The sequence below is a fragment of the Chiloscyllium plagiosum genome, unplaced genomic scaffold (assembly GCF_037043375.1).
Source record: "Chiloscyllium plagiosum isolate Xiang-an unplaced genomic scaffold, Cpla_swu_hap1 HiC_scaffold_7, whole genome shotgun sequence".
In the NCBI taxonomy this organism is placed as follows: Eukaryota; Metazoa; Chordata; class Chondrichthyes; order Orectolobiformes; family Hemiscylliidae; genus Chiloscyllium; species Chiloscyllium plagiosum.
The window spans coordinates 53,681,114-53,696,575 of record NW_028270145.1 but is presented as its reverse complement, the minus strand read 5'-3'; the positions used below and the strand labels follow the sequence as shown (position 1 = coordinate 53,696,575).

At 39.2% G+C, this 15,462-nt stretch overlaps 1 protein-coding gene across 3 annotated transcripts in view; it reads right to left on the bottom strand.

The window, feature by feature from the left end:
* The window catches only part of LOC122551563 (neurabin-1-like), a 126,060-nt gene that overhangs the window by 15,032 nt on the left and 95,566 nt on the right, over window positions 1-15,462 (bottom strand). For all 3 annotated transcript variants that reach the window (XM_043693638.2, XM_043693637.2, XM_043693636.2), the window contains exons 14-17: window positions 15,099-15,438; window positions 7,403-7,484; window positions 5,440-5,511; window positions 4,989-5,187 (exon numbers count right to left, since the gene is read on the bottom strand). In XM_043693638.2, coding sequence (XP_043549573.2) covers window positions 4,989-5,187; window positions 5,440-5,511; window positions 7,403-7,484; window positions 15,099-15,438 — 693 coding nt within the window. The remainder of the gene's footprint in view (window positions 1-4,988; window positions 5,188-5,439; window positions 5,512-7,402; window positions 7,485-15,098; window positions 15,439-15,462) is intronic.

The following is a 15,462-nucleotide window of genomic DNA, read 5'->3' as shown; positions in this document are numbered from 1 at the left end:
ATAGCAGCATCAATTAAGGAGAAAGCAAACACTCATATGCACGGTCAGTGGTAGGTCTTAATAAGTTGTCTTAAATAAAGGAAGTAAAGATTTGAGATGTTTATTTAGGGAGAGAATTTCAGATTTAAGGAGCAGAAGAAAATGGGGCAGCAATTAAAATCAAGAGGGAGAACTAGCTATATGGATACAGAACTGGCTCAGAGGTCGAAGATAGGTTATCGGTGGAGGGTCGTTTTTCAAACTGGAGGCCTCTGACCAGCAGTGTGCTGCAAGGATCATTGCTGGGTGCACTGCTTTTTGTCATTTATATAAATGATTTGGATGTGAACAGAAGACGGGCCAATGGGCCGAGTGGCAGATGAAGTTTAATTTAGGTAAATGTGAGGTGCTTCATTTTGGAAAGGCAAATCAAGGTAAGACTTCTACACTTAATGGTACGTCCTAGGGAGTGTGGCTGAACAAAAGAAATCTTGGAGTGCTGGTTCATTTTCCTTGAAAGTGGAATCCCAGGTAGACAGGACAGTAAAGGCGGTGTTTGGAATGTTTGTGACTTTACAAGACATTTGTTAGGCCACTTTTGGAATACTGCATGCATTTCTGGTGTCCCTGCTATAGGAAGGATTGAAAGGGTTCAGAAAAGATTTATTAAGGATGTTACCAGATTTGGAGGGTTTGAGCTATAGGGAAATGCTGAATAGACTGGGGCTGTTTCCTTGGAGCGTCAGAGGCTAAAGGGTGACCTTACAGAGGTCTATAAAATCACGAGGGACATGTATAGGGTAAATTGATAAGGTCTTTTCTCTGGGATGGGAGAGTCCAGAACCAGAGGGCATAGGTTTAGGGTGAGGGGGGAGAAGTTTAAAAGGGACCTAAGGGGCAACTTTTTCACGCAAAGGGTGGTGCGTGTATGACATGAACTGCCAAAGGAAGTGGAAGAGGCTGGTACAATTACAACATTTAAAAGGCACCTGGATAGGTATATGGATAGGAAGGATTGAGAGGGATATGGGCCAAGTGCTGGCAAATGGGACTAGATTAGGTTAGGAAATCCGGTCAGCAACGCTAAGCTGGACCGAAGGATCTGTTTCCGTGCTGTACACCCTCATGATTCTATAAATGGAACTAGATTTATTCAGGATGTCTGGTCAAAAGGAATGAGTTGGACCAAAGGGTCTGTTCTGTGTTGTATGTCTCTAGGACTAAGAGGTGAGAATTAGAGTGGTGCAAAGATCTTGGAGGGTTATAAGATTATTATGAAGGTAGGAATGAGACAAGCAACACTCTAAATCAAAACCAAAGATAACAATTTTTAAAATCAGTGGTGGTCAGCAAGCACAGCAATGACAGATGAATGGTATTTAGAGAGAGTTTGAGCATGGGCAGAATTCTGAAAAATCTCCAGTTTACCGAGAGAAGCTGGCCAGGAACGTCTTATAATAGCCAAGTCTAAAGATAACGGGCGGCTCAGTGGATAGCACTACTGTCTTACAGCACCAGGGTCCCAGTTTCAATTACAGCATTGTGTGACTTTGCAAATTGCACACAGATATTCTCCCCAAGTCTGTGTGGGTTTCCTCCAGGTGCTCTGGAGGAAGTCCAATCTTGTGCAGATCAGGTGGACTGGTCATGCTAAATTGCCCACAGTGTCCACGGATGTGCTGGTAAGGTGGATTAGCCATGGGAAATGCAGGATTAGATTAGAGGGGTGAGTCTGGATAGGATGCTGTTTGGAGGATCCTGCTTCCTCCAAATATCCTGCTTCCAAACTGTAGGGCTTCTATGATTCTATAGTTTATTTTGGGATTAGGGTCAGCATGGACTGGTTTTTCTGATGGCTCTGTTTCCATGCTGCATGACTCTGTGAATCTCACTCTCAGCCAAAACTATACGTAAATCACTAATAATATTTTCTCCTAATACAACTATATTCCTTTTAACACCTCGCAGTTGAATGGCTTCTGTTCTGTCCATTCATTCTCCTTGCGGGCTCTGCTTTCATTTAGGCAAGTTACAAGAATCTAGAATTGTTGAAAAAGTGCAAAGGTTGGGACTTCTCCATTGCTACCTTCTGGACTCCCATACCTGCTTCATTCTAGTCTCTTCTGAATCTGACCAAGGAAGAAGTTCAAAGTGCCTAGCCTGATTGGTGTGACTGTCTCCTAGAAAAAAGTGTCTGGATATCCTTCCTCTAGTGTCTGTAGCTCAACTTGAGTTCACCAGCTTTCAGCTAAATTTCCTGAACATTTAGTGCAGATGTGGCTCATATAAGTGCCCATCAACTCTCACAGCCACTACTCAGAAGACCTCAGTGATCAGTGAATGCAGGATGACAGTTCAAAAGTTTCTAATTCAGTGCGACTGGGAATGTTGAAAAGTTTGAAAAAAATATTGGGCGATTAACAGGGATCATAGAAGCAGCTTGTGGAGTAAGACATGAGAAAGAAAAATTATTATGGTAGATATAATGAACAGAATGGCAAAGAAATCAAGAGTACCAGATCAAACGGATTATATTCTTAAGTACTGGAAGAAGTATCTTGGGAGATTATCAAGATATATATCAACTTGTAAGAAAACCATAAAATCAGAAGCAGAATTATTTAACCACTACTGTCATTCAAAACTAGGAAATTTTATCAGCTTGTTTCTAATCAACTTGTGAACTCAACTTCACATCATCCATCTGTGACTCATCCTTCTCTTCCACAACATCTCTGGAGATTGGGTTCCCACCAGTATCTACTTCATACTCTACAGTCCACTTGATTATGATTCCTTTCATCCTAGATATTGTACAAGCTCTCGGTTTCCATTGCATCTGTACTAATCGGTCCCCTTTCATACCAGTTCTTCCAACATGTCTAAAATTAAGCTTCCATTCATGTCCAGCACAGAGCCGGCAATCATGGAAACCATATTGCACGGTTTGAGTTCCATTTACCTTTCTAATTTTCTTGTCTTCTCATGCTACATTTATGCAGCACACATAAGACAGGATATTTTTCCAAATTTTAACAACATATCATACTTTTTTTTATTTTTCAACATTGCTGGCTTATTTATTAGTAAACAAATTGCTACATTCACTTGGATTATTCATTTTTTTGTCCTATGGCTTTTCGCTTTTTTTAAAATCTTGATGCATTGCTAAATCATGCTTACCCTATCCAACATCCTCTTGCACTATTTTGATAGTGGTAATGGCATGCCTTTACTAGGAGAGGGATTGAAGTGTTACAAATGTAGTAAAGCTTAGTTTCCACTGTTGATACGGACCATGAAATTTAGGTTGGCTAAAACTGACCAAAGATTATTCAATGAATGGGGCAGAGAAGAGGGAGAGTGTTAAATGCTGACATCAATTGAAGCAAATGTGTTGTATTGCTTTCAACATCTCACTTTAATAAGTACAAAAAGTCAAGACATGCATCGCAATTTCAAGGCAAAAAAAAACTAGGTTTAACTTTACATTAACACATTTTTAATTTTATAACATACTTGACCTAGTTGCCTAAGTTACTGGACGCCTTCTTGCACAGCACTTTTGAGAACATCTCTGGGACACCCACACCAATCAACCCCACCGCCCCGTGGCCCAACATTTCAACTCCCCCGCCCACTCAGTCAAGGACATGCAGGTTGTGGGCTTGCTCCACCGCCACTCCCTCACCACCTGCCGCCTGGATGGAGAATGCCTCATCTTCTGCCTCAGGGCCTCAATGTGGACCTCACCAGTTTGTCATTTCCCTTCCCCCGACCTTACTCCATTTCCAACCTGCCAGCTCAGTACCACCCTCATGACCTGTCCTACCTGCCAATCCTCCTTCCCACTATTCTGCTCCACCCACCTCTCTGACCTATCACCTTCATCCAAACCTCCATCCATCTACTGCACTCTTAGCTACCTTCTCCCCCTCCCCTCCCCCCCCACTTCCCAATTTATCTCTCCACCCCAGAGGCTCGCAACCTCATTCCTGATGAAGGGCTTTTGCCCGAAACGTCGATTTTCTTGCTCCTCGGATGCTGCCTGACCTGCTGTGCTTTTCCAGCCCTACTAATCTTGAGTTTGATTCCTGCCAAGTCAAGATCAAATTTAGTTTAAAAACAGCTGCTCCTAATAAAAGGGAAATTGCACAATTGATACGGTTTACAAAAAGCATTTGAGAATATATGGCAAATGATACAAAACCCTACATAGCTAATAAATGGTTTCCTCATTCAAAAAATAAATTGATTCTTATTGAAGACAATGCTTCAGCATTCTGGCTTGCTGTAATGAATGTGACATGACTTTAGATTAAATACATGATTAATGATGAATCACACCGTTGGTGGATTAAATTTAACTAACTTTTTAAAATATGGAATTAGCCTTAGTAATGCAGATCATGAAATCCAACTGGTTCACTAATAACCTTTGAGGAAGGAAATCTGCTTCCCTACCTGGTCTGACCTGCATGAGACTCCAGAATCACTACAATATGGTTCATTCTTAATTGATTTCTGAAATGGCTCAGCAAAGCACTCATTTCAAGGGCAATTAAAAGGATGAAGGTTATTGGACTACAGGAGATTGCAGAGGTAGAGAGGGGTGAGGCCTTGAAGTGACTTGCAAAAAGAGAAAAAAAAGTCGGAATTTGTTTTAAATGTAACTTATACTAAAAGAAAAGAAAATGAAATGTAAAAAAGAATCAAGGAACAGATTGTTTTCTGCATACCACCGTTGTGGTAATCCTAAAGGTGAGTTATATCAAGAACCTGCTATGGAGGTACAAATAGAACTATATCATTTTTAGATACATAAACTGTTTCTACAAAAAACTGTGAAGGGACAGAACTAATGTCTTTTATCTTCTCATTATTAAAAACAAATCTACATCAAAAGATTAAACAATCATAAGAGTGCTTCCATTGAAAGAAAGGAACAAATAATCATAAAAGTGCTTCAATTAAAAGAAAGGAACAAATACCAATTACTTCCAACTTACTTTATTTCCAGGTGTCTCTTTGTCCTCTTCACAAAAGATGTCGTGTGAACTTGGAGGTGAATGAAGGCTGCTGTTGGAAGAGACTGCTTCCTTACGACTATCACCAAACCAAGAAAAGGGCATGCAAGTTGGTATAGATGTGACTGAGTCTGCAGCAGAAAGGTTGCCACCTGAGCTCTCAAGCATTTCTTTTGATCCCCTGTCAAACATAAATTGAAGGAAAATTGCATATAAATCATTCTTTATACATTAGCGATGTGAACTGAAAAACAGGAGACGAAAACAATATGCAATGCCAACCATACCAAAATGATTAGTTTATAAAATCAAACATGCAAACTTCATTCAAAATGATTTAGGTAATTATTACACAATTTTCACAAATATTTGAATATTTAAAATCTGAATTTTTGAGGCAGAGATTAACAATTGTGTAATTATAACAGAATACCTGCTACCCAGAGAGGTTCGACGATCTTCTTTATCTAATTTCTTGCCTTTTCCACCAGATTTTCTTAATCCACTATTTGTATAAAAGGGTGAGGGAAAAAGGAGGAAGAAAGAGTTAGACTATTAGTCACCTTTGCACATGGTTGCCAGTAATATATACTGCCTACTCAAAATAAACCTAAACTAAATTCTGAACTTTTACATAGTTTCTTGAAAATAACACTACCTTGTTTTCTTTAGTTCCACCTGTAGCTAAATCATATCTGAATAGAATGTACTTTCACTGAACTCTGGATATTTTTACTCAACTGTTCAAATGTGCTATGACACCACCCCTGGAGCAGATGGGACTTCTGACCCAGAGATAGGGCCTTCTGACTCAGAGATAGGGCCATTGCCAGTTCACCACAAGAGCCTCTTCATGTAGCTATTTGCTCAGTTGGATCACGGATGAAAACGGTGGGACTATAGTTTTAAGTCAGTCATATTTAGTGGTGCAATTCTCAGGGAGCCAGCACACACTAAAGACCCCACAAGTGATTGAGTGACAATATGGTTCTCAATCACTGTGAGCAGTTACTTCTACTCATGCCTCTAGCAATATTACTTAATGTGAACGTGGACCACAGAGTTAGAGAGTCATACAGCATGGAAACAGACGCTTTGGTCCAACTAGTTCATGCTGACTATAATCCCAAATTAAACTAGTTCCACCTGCCTGCGCTTGGACCGTATCCTTTCAAACATTTCTTATTCATGTACTTATCCAAATGTCTTTTAAACATTCTAACAATACTTGCATCCACCACTTCCTCTGAAAGTTCATTCTATACAAACACCACTGTGTAAAAAAGTTGCCGCTCGTATCCCTTTTGAATCTTTCTCCTTGAAATCTCCCAACCTAGGGAAAAGACATCTGCCATTCACCTTACCTGCACCCTCATTATCTTATGAACTTCTATAAGGTCATCTCTAAACTTCCTACGCTCCAGTGAAGAAAGTCCCAGGCTATCCAGCCTCGCCTTGTAACTTAAAATCCTCCATTCCCAACAACATCCTGGTAAAGCAACCCTCCATCTTCGTTTCCTGCCATTAAGCCAATTTTGTATCCAATTGGCAAGCTCAGCCTGAATCCCATGTGATCTAACTTTACTAATTAGTTTACAATGCGGAACCTTGTCAAAGGCTTTACCAGGTGACACATCACCATTTTCTTTCTAAAATCCAATACCTCAGACAGTTCAGCAAGTTTTAACTAGTTTTCAGACTCAGGACACCTAGCTTAAATATCAAGCTATCAGTATGTAATTTAGACCTTTTATTTGGATTGAATATAATAACCTTAATATATTCATTTAATGGTGAAGCCAGACTTCAACAAATTTTTTTTGAAAGGTCAGACGCCAGTGATTAAACACATATGATGAGAGCCAACTGTGAATACAGGCAGGCAATTAATTATTTAACTGTGGAATTGAGCACAAATAATACTGAGTCTGCTTTCAGGCCACACACAGAGACACAATTTCATTGGAGGTTTTGGAAAGTGATCAGGAATGGGATCTAAGGCACCTCCATAAAGTTGACAAAGTCAAAAGTTTTAAAATTAACAGATAGGATAAGGGAACTTAAAAATAAAATGGACAATGAATGCACAGGTGAGAATTAAACAGCAAGTTAAAGCTTGAGGAGAATTAATATGCAGTGGACAACAATTTGGGTGTTGGAAAAGGAATAAAGATGTGAATTAAAGTCCTAGTACTGAGGCAAATGGATAAGACAGATATGCGCAATGCTTCTTTGGTCACTAAATCAATATGGAGAAACAAACTTATGCTCTGAATTAACAAAATATTCTGTGGTTGAAATGTCACCTGGGACAAGGTAATATTAATGGCATCCATTACTAAATAAATAAAATGATAAGCTTACAAATAAATTCTCATAAGCAACTGAAATCATACCCAAAATCAGGAAATCTTCTTTTAAGTTTTCCTGATGTATTTTCAATTCCACAGGATGGTTCTTCCTCACTTTTCTTGTCTTCTGTCAACATACATAAATTTGGCCTAATTTTATTCACCATATTATAACTGTTTTAAAAAGTTATTAATAATCAAAGGATTGCACAAATGTGTTATCAATAATCTGTGTTCTCAGTAATCAAGTGCACAAGTCTCAGTGGTGTATGGAATAAATTTAATTTGACAAAATACTTCAAAATAGATTTTGGTTTAATGATGAAAACAACATGTGTGGGTAACACAACTACTGATCACCAAGGCAAATGTGACAACCAGAACAGATTGTAGAACAGCTGGAGAGAAGTCCTCCCTATGCTGTTAACCTTGCACTTATTCTTCAGGAGGGAGAGAGAACTGGTTGGGATCCAGTGTTTAGATCAACACTGTTGCCTGCGTACACAATTATACATCCCTTCCATTCTCTTGAACTTGACAATGAATGTTGGATAGTAATTCAACTGGCACTAATAGCCCATCAAAAGTAGTCAAGTAGTGGATGTACCTATACAATGAATGTTTTTAGGTTATTGAGTCATTCAGAGCATCACAACCAAGTATTCTCATTTAAAATGTACTTTTCGACAACTGTCACCGACAATCAGCAAGTTGGTTCTCAGATTCTTCTCACTAGTCCAGAAGAATCAAAACCAATTGCCTTTCTCAACTCCAGGATAGGCCTTCACACAGCTTAAGTACTACAACTGAATGTGCAGTCATTGCTACAATACAGGAAACATGATAGCTAGTTGTCTATGCACATTAAGGTCTTAAACAGAAGGTTGCGACAATCAGATGATCTATCTTAGTCATGTTGGCTGAAGAATAAATATTGGCCAAATTATCAGGAAAAAACTCCTTGCTCATTTTCAAAATTAATGCCATTGTCTCATCTGTCCACCAGAAAGAGCAGGTGAGCCTTGCTGCATCCTTTCATCTGAAAGGAAGTACCTTTGATAGTGCAGCATTACGTCCATACAACACTGGCATGTGGCCTAGATTTTTCACTCGTTTCTCCAGAGTGCAAACTGCAACTCCAACCCTTTCATGCAAAACTACCTATTGAACCACACATAACACAATTGCACATTAACTGTTCTTCATGTCTTAATTTCAGTCCAAATGCAATATTTGGTAAAAAAGCAAAATTCTTTTTGGCTTCATAAAAGGTTGACTGTAGCTGGCAAACACCATGGCCATGATTCCAAAAGTCTAAGTCCAGAGATAACATCAAACACATGCTTAAAAGAAACTGTGATTCGTTTTTCTGCAAAAAAAAAGACAAGGTGCTGAAGATTCTTTGCGTGCATTCATCAGGACAGAATTGCAAGCATTATTCTGCATAAAGAGGGATTGCTGACAGGTTGGCAAGTGGACTTGATTCATATTGGGATTGCCATGAGGAATGCATCAGGGAAGAGTTAACCCCTAAGCTTTTGTTTATTCCATACATTCACTACTCTCTGGCTGAAGACATTTCTCCTTATCTCTGTTTTTAAAAGGTCACCTTGGGTCCTAGTCTTCCCTACCAATGGAAACATCTCAACATCTACTTTGTCCAGGCCATTCAGTATTCCATATGTTTCGGAGAGATCTCTTCTCACCCTTCTAAACTCTATTGAGTATAGGCCCAGAGTTCTCAAACTTTCTTCATATGTTAAGCTTTTCGTTTCTGGGACCATTCGCGTGAACTTCCCCTGAATTCGCTTCAAGGCCAGTACATCTTTCCTGAGACATAGGGCCCAAAACTGCGCACAATACTCCAAATGTGGTCTGACCAGAGCTTTATCGTGCCTCGGAAGTATATCGCTGCTTTTATATTCATAAGAACAAAAGAAATAGGGGCAGGAGTAGGCCATCTGGCCCATTAATTCTGTGTCACCATTCAACAAGATCATGGTTGATCCTTTTATGGACTCAGTTCCACGTAGCTGCCCACTCACCATAACTCTTAATTATTTTAATGTTCAAAAATCTATCTATCCTGAAAAACATTCACTGAGCAGGGTATTTGCATAGATTTACAACCCTTTGGGTGAAGTTCCTCCTCCACTCAGTCCTAAATCTTCCCCCTCACCCTTAATTTGAGGCTATGCCCCCTAGTTCTAGTTTCACCTGCGAATAGAAACAACCTCCCTGCTTCTTTCTTACCTATTCCCTCCATAATTTTATGTATCTATAAAGGTCACCCCCCCCCCCCCAAATTCTTCTAGATTCCAATGAGCATAGTTCCAGTCTACTCAATCTCTCTTCATGTGAGAGACTTGACCACAGGTAACAGTAAGGTTATGCATGTGATATTGATGTCCAAAAAGGAAACAGCCTTGGACTGTACACCATGACCAGTGGCACCATACAATCACACTGTCACTGTCACAGATAGATTAACTCAGCTTGCACCAAATTTGGAGGGGGTGTGTGGAGTGGTCAAAAGTGGATTTATCTGGTTTAGACACATGCTGAGCCATCAAGGAAACCTTATAAAGAAAATTATTATTATGAAATGAAAATGGATGCTGAAAAAAAATGCAGATTTTATAGGATGTCAAAACTCTGTAAGGGTCGGAAATTGATAATGTGGCATTACTTCAGCAGGGTAGCTAGAATTGTTCAGCCAGTTTGTCGTCTCCGTGGACTTATGGTTAACCTTTAATGTATCAATCATACCAAGCACTTCATAGAAGAGTTAGAAAATAAAAGTTTGAACCCAAGCCACATAAAAGGATATTAGGACAGGTGCATTAAAGTAGATGAGTTTAAGGACCATATCGCAATGCAAGATTGATGTAGAAAGCTGAATGTTTATGACTCAGCTGGGGATGCAGAAGCACCAGAATTGAAGGATCACTGAGTTCTCAGAACATTTTTATGTTTACGAAGTTGTAGATTGAGACGACTATGGCAATGCAGGGAGTTGAACTTAAATCTTGGGAGTTACAAAATCAGAACACAGCCAGAAGCCAATTAGAATGCTTAACTCTGAAGGTGTCAGGATGATGGATGAGGGGTTTAGCAGCTGATAAGCTAATACAGTGGCTGAAACGGGCAATATTGTGGAGGAATATTGAAGAGTATCTGATTCAAGAAAACAGCAAAACAAGATGTTGGTGATGGAGGATATGAAGTTTGAGGAGCAATGTAGGAATGCAGTCACCCATTCCTCTGACATTTGCTGAGCAGATGATTTAAAACATGTATATATTTAGTTTATTGAAATTGAAGAAATGTGAACACAACCAGGATTTGTTAGTGCTGGTGCTAGCTTCACACAGGAATTGTCTCTTTGAAGACTTAACTGCCACTTTTAATTATTTCCTTCAAGTGTGGGCGGCACGGTGGCACAGTGGTTAGCACTGCTGCCTCACAGCGACTGAGACCCGGGTTCAATTCCCGCCTCAGGCGACTGACTGTGTGGAGTTTGCATGTTCTCCCTGTGTCTGCGTGGGTTTCCTCCCACAGTCCAAAGATGTGCAGGTTAGGTGAATTGGCCATGCTAAATTGCCTGTAGTGTTAGATAAGGGGTAAATGTAGGGGCATGGGTGGGTTGCGCTTCGGCGGGTCGGTGTGGACTTGTTGGGCCAAAGGGCCTGTTTCCACGCTGTAATCTAATCTAAATACAACCAGCCAAGTCAACTCTAATTCGTCAAGGCATTGCTAGGGAAATGCACCAAGGAATGGCTGTCCACCAAGCTTTTCTTTTAATTGAAAAAAATGTAATGCATCAGCATATTCTTTATGCTTACAAAGAATAAGGGCCTGCATCTGAATCTATGTAGCCTCTAGCACAAGCAAGTGAGACACATTGCAAGTCTTCTGGATCTCTAAAGTTGAGTTGCTGTATATCTATATATATTTATATAAGTGATTATACAATATATAGAATCAGAAAAGGAAACATGGAATTGGGATGTCAGAGCTAGAATTAGCTAGCATACAGTTAGAAACTCAAAAACCTGACTTTGAAAAACATAAATTTAAAAAACAAAAAATTAAGGAAAATGATAAATAAAAAACACACGAGAAGGAAAGTAGAGAAAAATTGAATTAGGAAAACCTGAACTCCAAAGAAATAAAGAAATTAAAGAATATGAGCTGATCATGAAACAGAATAGAGAAGGGGACAAATAGCATGTTCAGCCAGCATCAGGGACTGACTGGCTCTAGTGTGAGGCAGGATTACATAAAGATACAGTCAAATTTTGCCTGACATGCTCATGTCTGCAACCCTCAATTATATCTGTACTTTTAATTCTAATATCAGCTTTTGAAGAACTGTTTAGTTGGATGTTATTAGATTGTGTAGGATGACTACCTAGAACGAGGAATGGGAATTGGTATATTTTATTGATTATGGATATTTCCAGATGATTTCATAATGACTAAGGAAAAAAACTACTAAAGTAGCATGGAAACGGTAGCTTTGTTTTACAAGACATCGATCATCCAAAGAAATACAATCAGATTAAGAGTCAAATTTTATATTGCAGCTCCTTAAATAAACTATGACTAATTTAGGAATTAAGCAAAAGCTGAGGTTCTTTTAGCTCTCTTGCTTACAGGAATTTTCCAATACCCCTTTAGCATGATTTTTGTGACAAATCAACCATGTCTAATTTGTTCAATACAATCCTCCAGTCAAGTTGACAGTGTGATAATTAATGCAGAATCTTTGTGACTCATCCTCTTTCATAATAGCTACTTTGATGTAGTTCAATATACAATCTCAAGGTGCATTGGACAGATGGCATCAAGTTTTAAAGATTATGATCAGAGTGTATTGCCAAGATTGTCCAAATGATTGTGGTAAGGGAATTCTATTGTTACTATTAGCCATTAGGGACACTTCTAATGAGTTCACAGAATTTAATCCTTTTCAACCAATAAACAGAAATGAGGAAAGAGGACCACTTAAATTAATAAAGAGCTGGTAAACCAAATCTCAGAAATCACACTTTCAATCTATTTATCAAGTTTCATAAGCTCATGGACACATATGAGCTGGCTGTTAAAAAAATGAAAGAATCTCAACAAATAATGAAAAGAGAGCAAAAAATGCCAACATTTGACATTTTATTGCGCGAAATAAGGTCTTAGTGTTGTTGCCTGTCTCTAGAGAACTATTAAAACAAAATTCATTGGTCTTTCTTAAATTAAGAGGAGACTCAATAATGAGAATAATGCTGTTCCTGTCTTTTCCTCAGCCTTGAGAACCCATGAGCCGTGAATTGAACAAACATGGTCTTTATCTTAATTTTTTCAATATATGATTTCTGTTATTAAAACAGGTTCCCGAGAATGGTGACTTCAACACTTTTCACTATTTCCTGTATAAATACAAATGTCAATAAATTACTATAGACTCTGTTCCAAAATAGAAACACTAAAGCAATGGGAGAATGAATCTGAAATAGAATGTTTAAGCATTAACTTTCTAACAATCAAATTGGAAAACAAAAGGATACTTTAAAGGTTAGGTAGCATCATGTCTTATATCCCCGAAAACTATAAGGATGACTCACAAAGCCTAATTTGTGAGAATAGGCCAAGAAAAACTATCCTGATCGTGTTGTTATTCCGGGATTGAAGAACCCAGCATACAAGGAGTGGTTGAGGACTCTGGGTCTGTACTCAATGGAGTTTAGAAGGATGATGGGGGATCACATGGTATCTTTAAGAATACTGAGGCCTGAATAAAGTGGACATGAACATGACACCGCTAGTAGGAGAGACTAGGACCTGAGGGCACAGTCTCAGGGTACAGGGTCAACCCTTTAGAACTGAGATGAGGAAGAATTTCTTCAGCCAGAGGGTGGTTAATATGTGGAATTCAGCTTCCACAGCCCTCTGTGCCAAAGTCACAGTTTTTCTATTTCCAGACATAGATAGGTTCTTCATTAGTAAGAGGATTAAGGGTTATGGGGAGAAGGCAAATGAATGGAGTTGAGAAATATATCAGCCATGATCGAATGGTAGAGCAGACCCAATGGGCCAAACAGTCTAATTCTGCTCCTGTATCTATGGTCTTACAGGGAATGCAGAACCTATAAAGCAACACTTGTATTCAGCCAATCCAAAGAGATTAGCTCACATGAGAGATGAGAATAAATGTATGATGGACAGTGATATTATTGAACTAAGTCAATAACAGTCAGCTGTTATGAAACAGTCACAAAGATTTTGCATTAATTATCATAGAGCCAACTGGACTGGAGGATTGCGTGGAACAAATTGGACATGGTCGAGTTGTCACAAAAATCATGCTCAAGGGGTATTGGCAAATTCCTGTAAGCAAGAGAACTAAAGAAACCTCAACTTTTGTAACACCAGATGGACTTTATCAGTATAAAGTCATGCCATTCGGAATGAAGATGCACCAGCGACATTTCAATGGTTACCAATGAAGTTATCAAAATAATTGTACTGTTTTGATTGACAATTTAGTTGTTTTTAGCGAAATCAGGAAAGAACATTTACACCATTTGACTGAATACAGACTGGGCAACTGCTTTGCAGGATGCCTACTTTCTGTCTGCAAAAATGACCCTGAGATTCCAGTTGCCTGCAGCTTCAACACACCACCATGTTCTCTGGCTAATATTTCTGATTAAGGTTTGTTGCAGTGCTCCAGGGAGGCTCAGCAAAAATTGATTCGATGCTGTACAGTGTGGAAACAGGCCATTTGGCCCAACAAGTGCACACCGACCCTCTTAAGAGTAACCCACCCAGACCCATTTCCCTCTGACTAATGTACCTAACACTATCGGCAATTGAGCATGGCCAATCCACTTGACCAGCACATTTTTGGATAGTGGGAGGAAACCAGAGAACCTGGAGGAAACTCACGCAGACACGGGGACAATGTGCAAACTCCACACAGACAGTTGCTCAAGAGTGGAATTGAACCCGGGTCCCTGGTGCTATGAGGCTGCAGTGCTGACCACTCAGCCATCATGCCACCCTTTGGAAAAAAAAATCTTGTATTCCACTTGAGGACACCACAGCGTTTGGGCCTCAATACAGAGTTCAATGATTTCGGAGGCTGAACACTTTCTTGCATGTCTTGTATCTACCCACAAAGGCCAGGCCCCATCATGATACAGGCTGCTTTCAGCACAGCTAACCGATTTTCAACCTACTTACTGTTCCCATTATCAGCTTTTCTTTCTCCCTGGTTTACCATTATCTATTCCTTCATCCACCTGTTTTTTCTCCCTCTGGGTTCTATCTCCATCTATTGCTTACTCTTTTAATCCCACACCTCATTGTCTTCAGCATAAATACAACCTTTTCCTAGTTACTATCAGTTCTGAATGGCCATTGGACGCGAAACATGAACTTGCTTTTTGTCTACAGATGCTGCCAGACCTGCTGAGTTTCTCCAACAACTTTTGTTTTTGTAAAAATAAAATTTTGTCCATAACAAATTTCTCACAAATAGAAGAAGTGTCTTGACTAGAACCACATAATACAAAACATTAAACAGACCTTCAGATATAGACGCCCATTTTAGCAACTGTAACTGAATAAAAATTTATTTTAATCACTGCCCAACTCCCGCTCATGAGTACTGAGAAGGCATGTCATTTCTGCATAATATTTCAGTTATATATAGTGATCACAGAGTAGTAGATTGGTTTACCATTGGTCTCTTTTCCTTTGCCTTTTGATTCGCGTTTCTTCATCATTGAAAGAAATGAGGTGGGAGAACTTGAAGGTGCTGTGACTCTAGAAATTGAATGTTTTATGCTCACATCGCTTTCAACTATCTTGTGAACAGGAGAGGAACAAGGGGATGCAGATGAGCTTCCATCATGCAAGCTCGTTATGCTCTCCACATCACACTTTCCATCTAATGTTACATCTTTCATCTTAGGGACAGATGTATCTTCAACAGCATGTAAAGAATCCAAGCTACTCCGGACAAGCGAGGATTCTGCTTGCTGAATTTCTTCATTTTCTTCATCATTTTCATCATTATCCTAAATAGAAAGTGTAAACTGAAA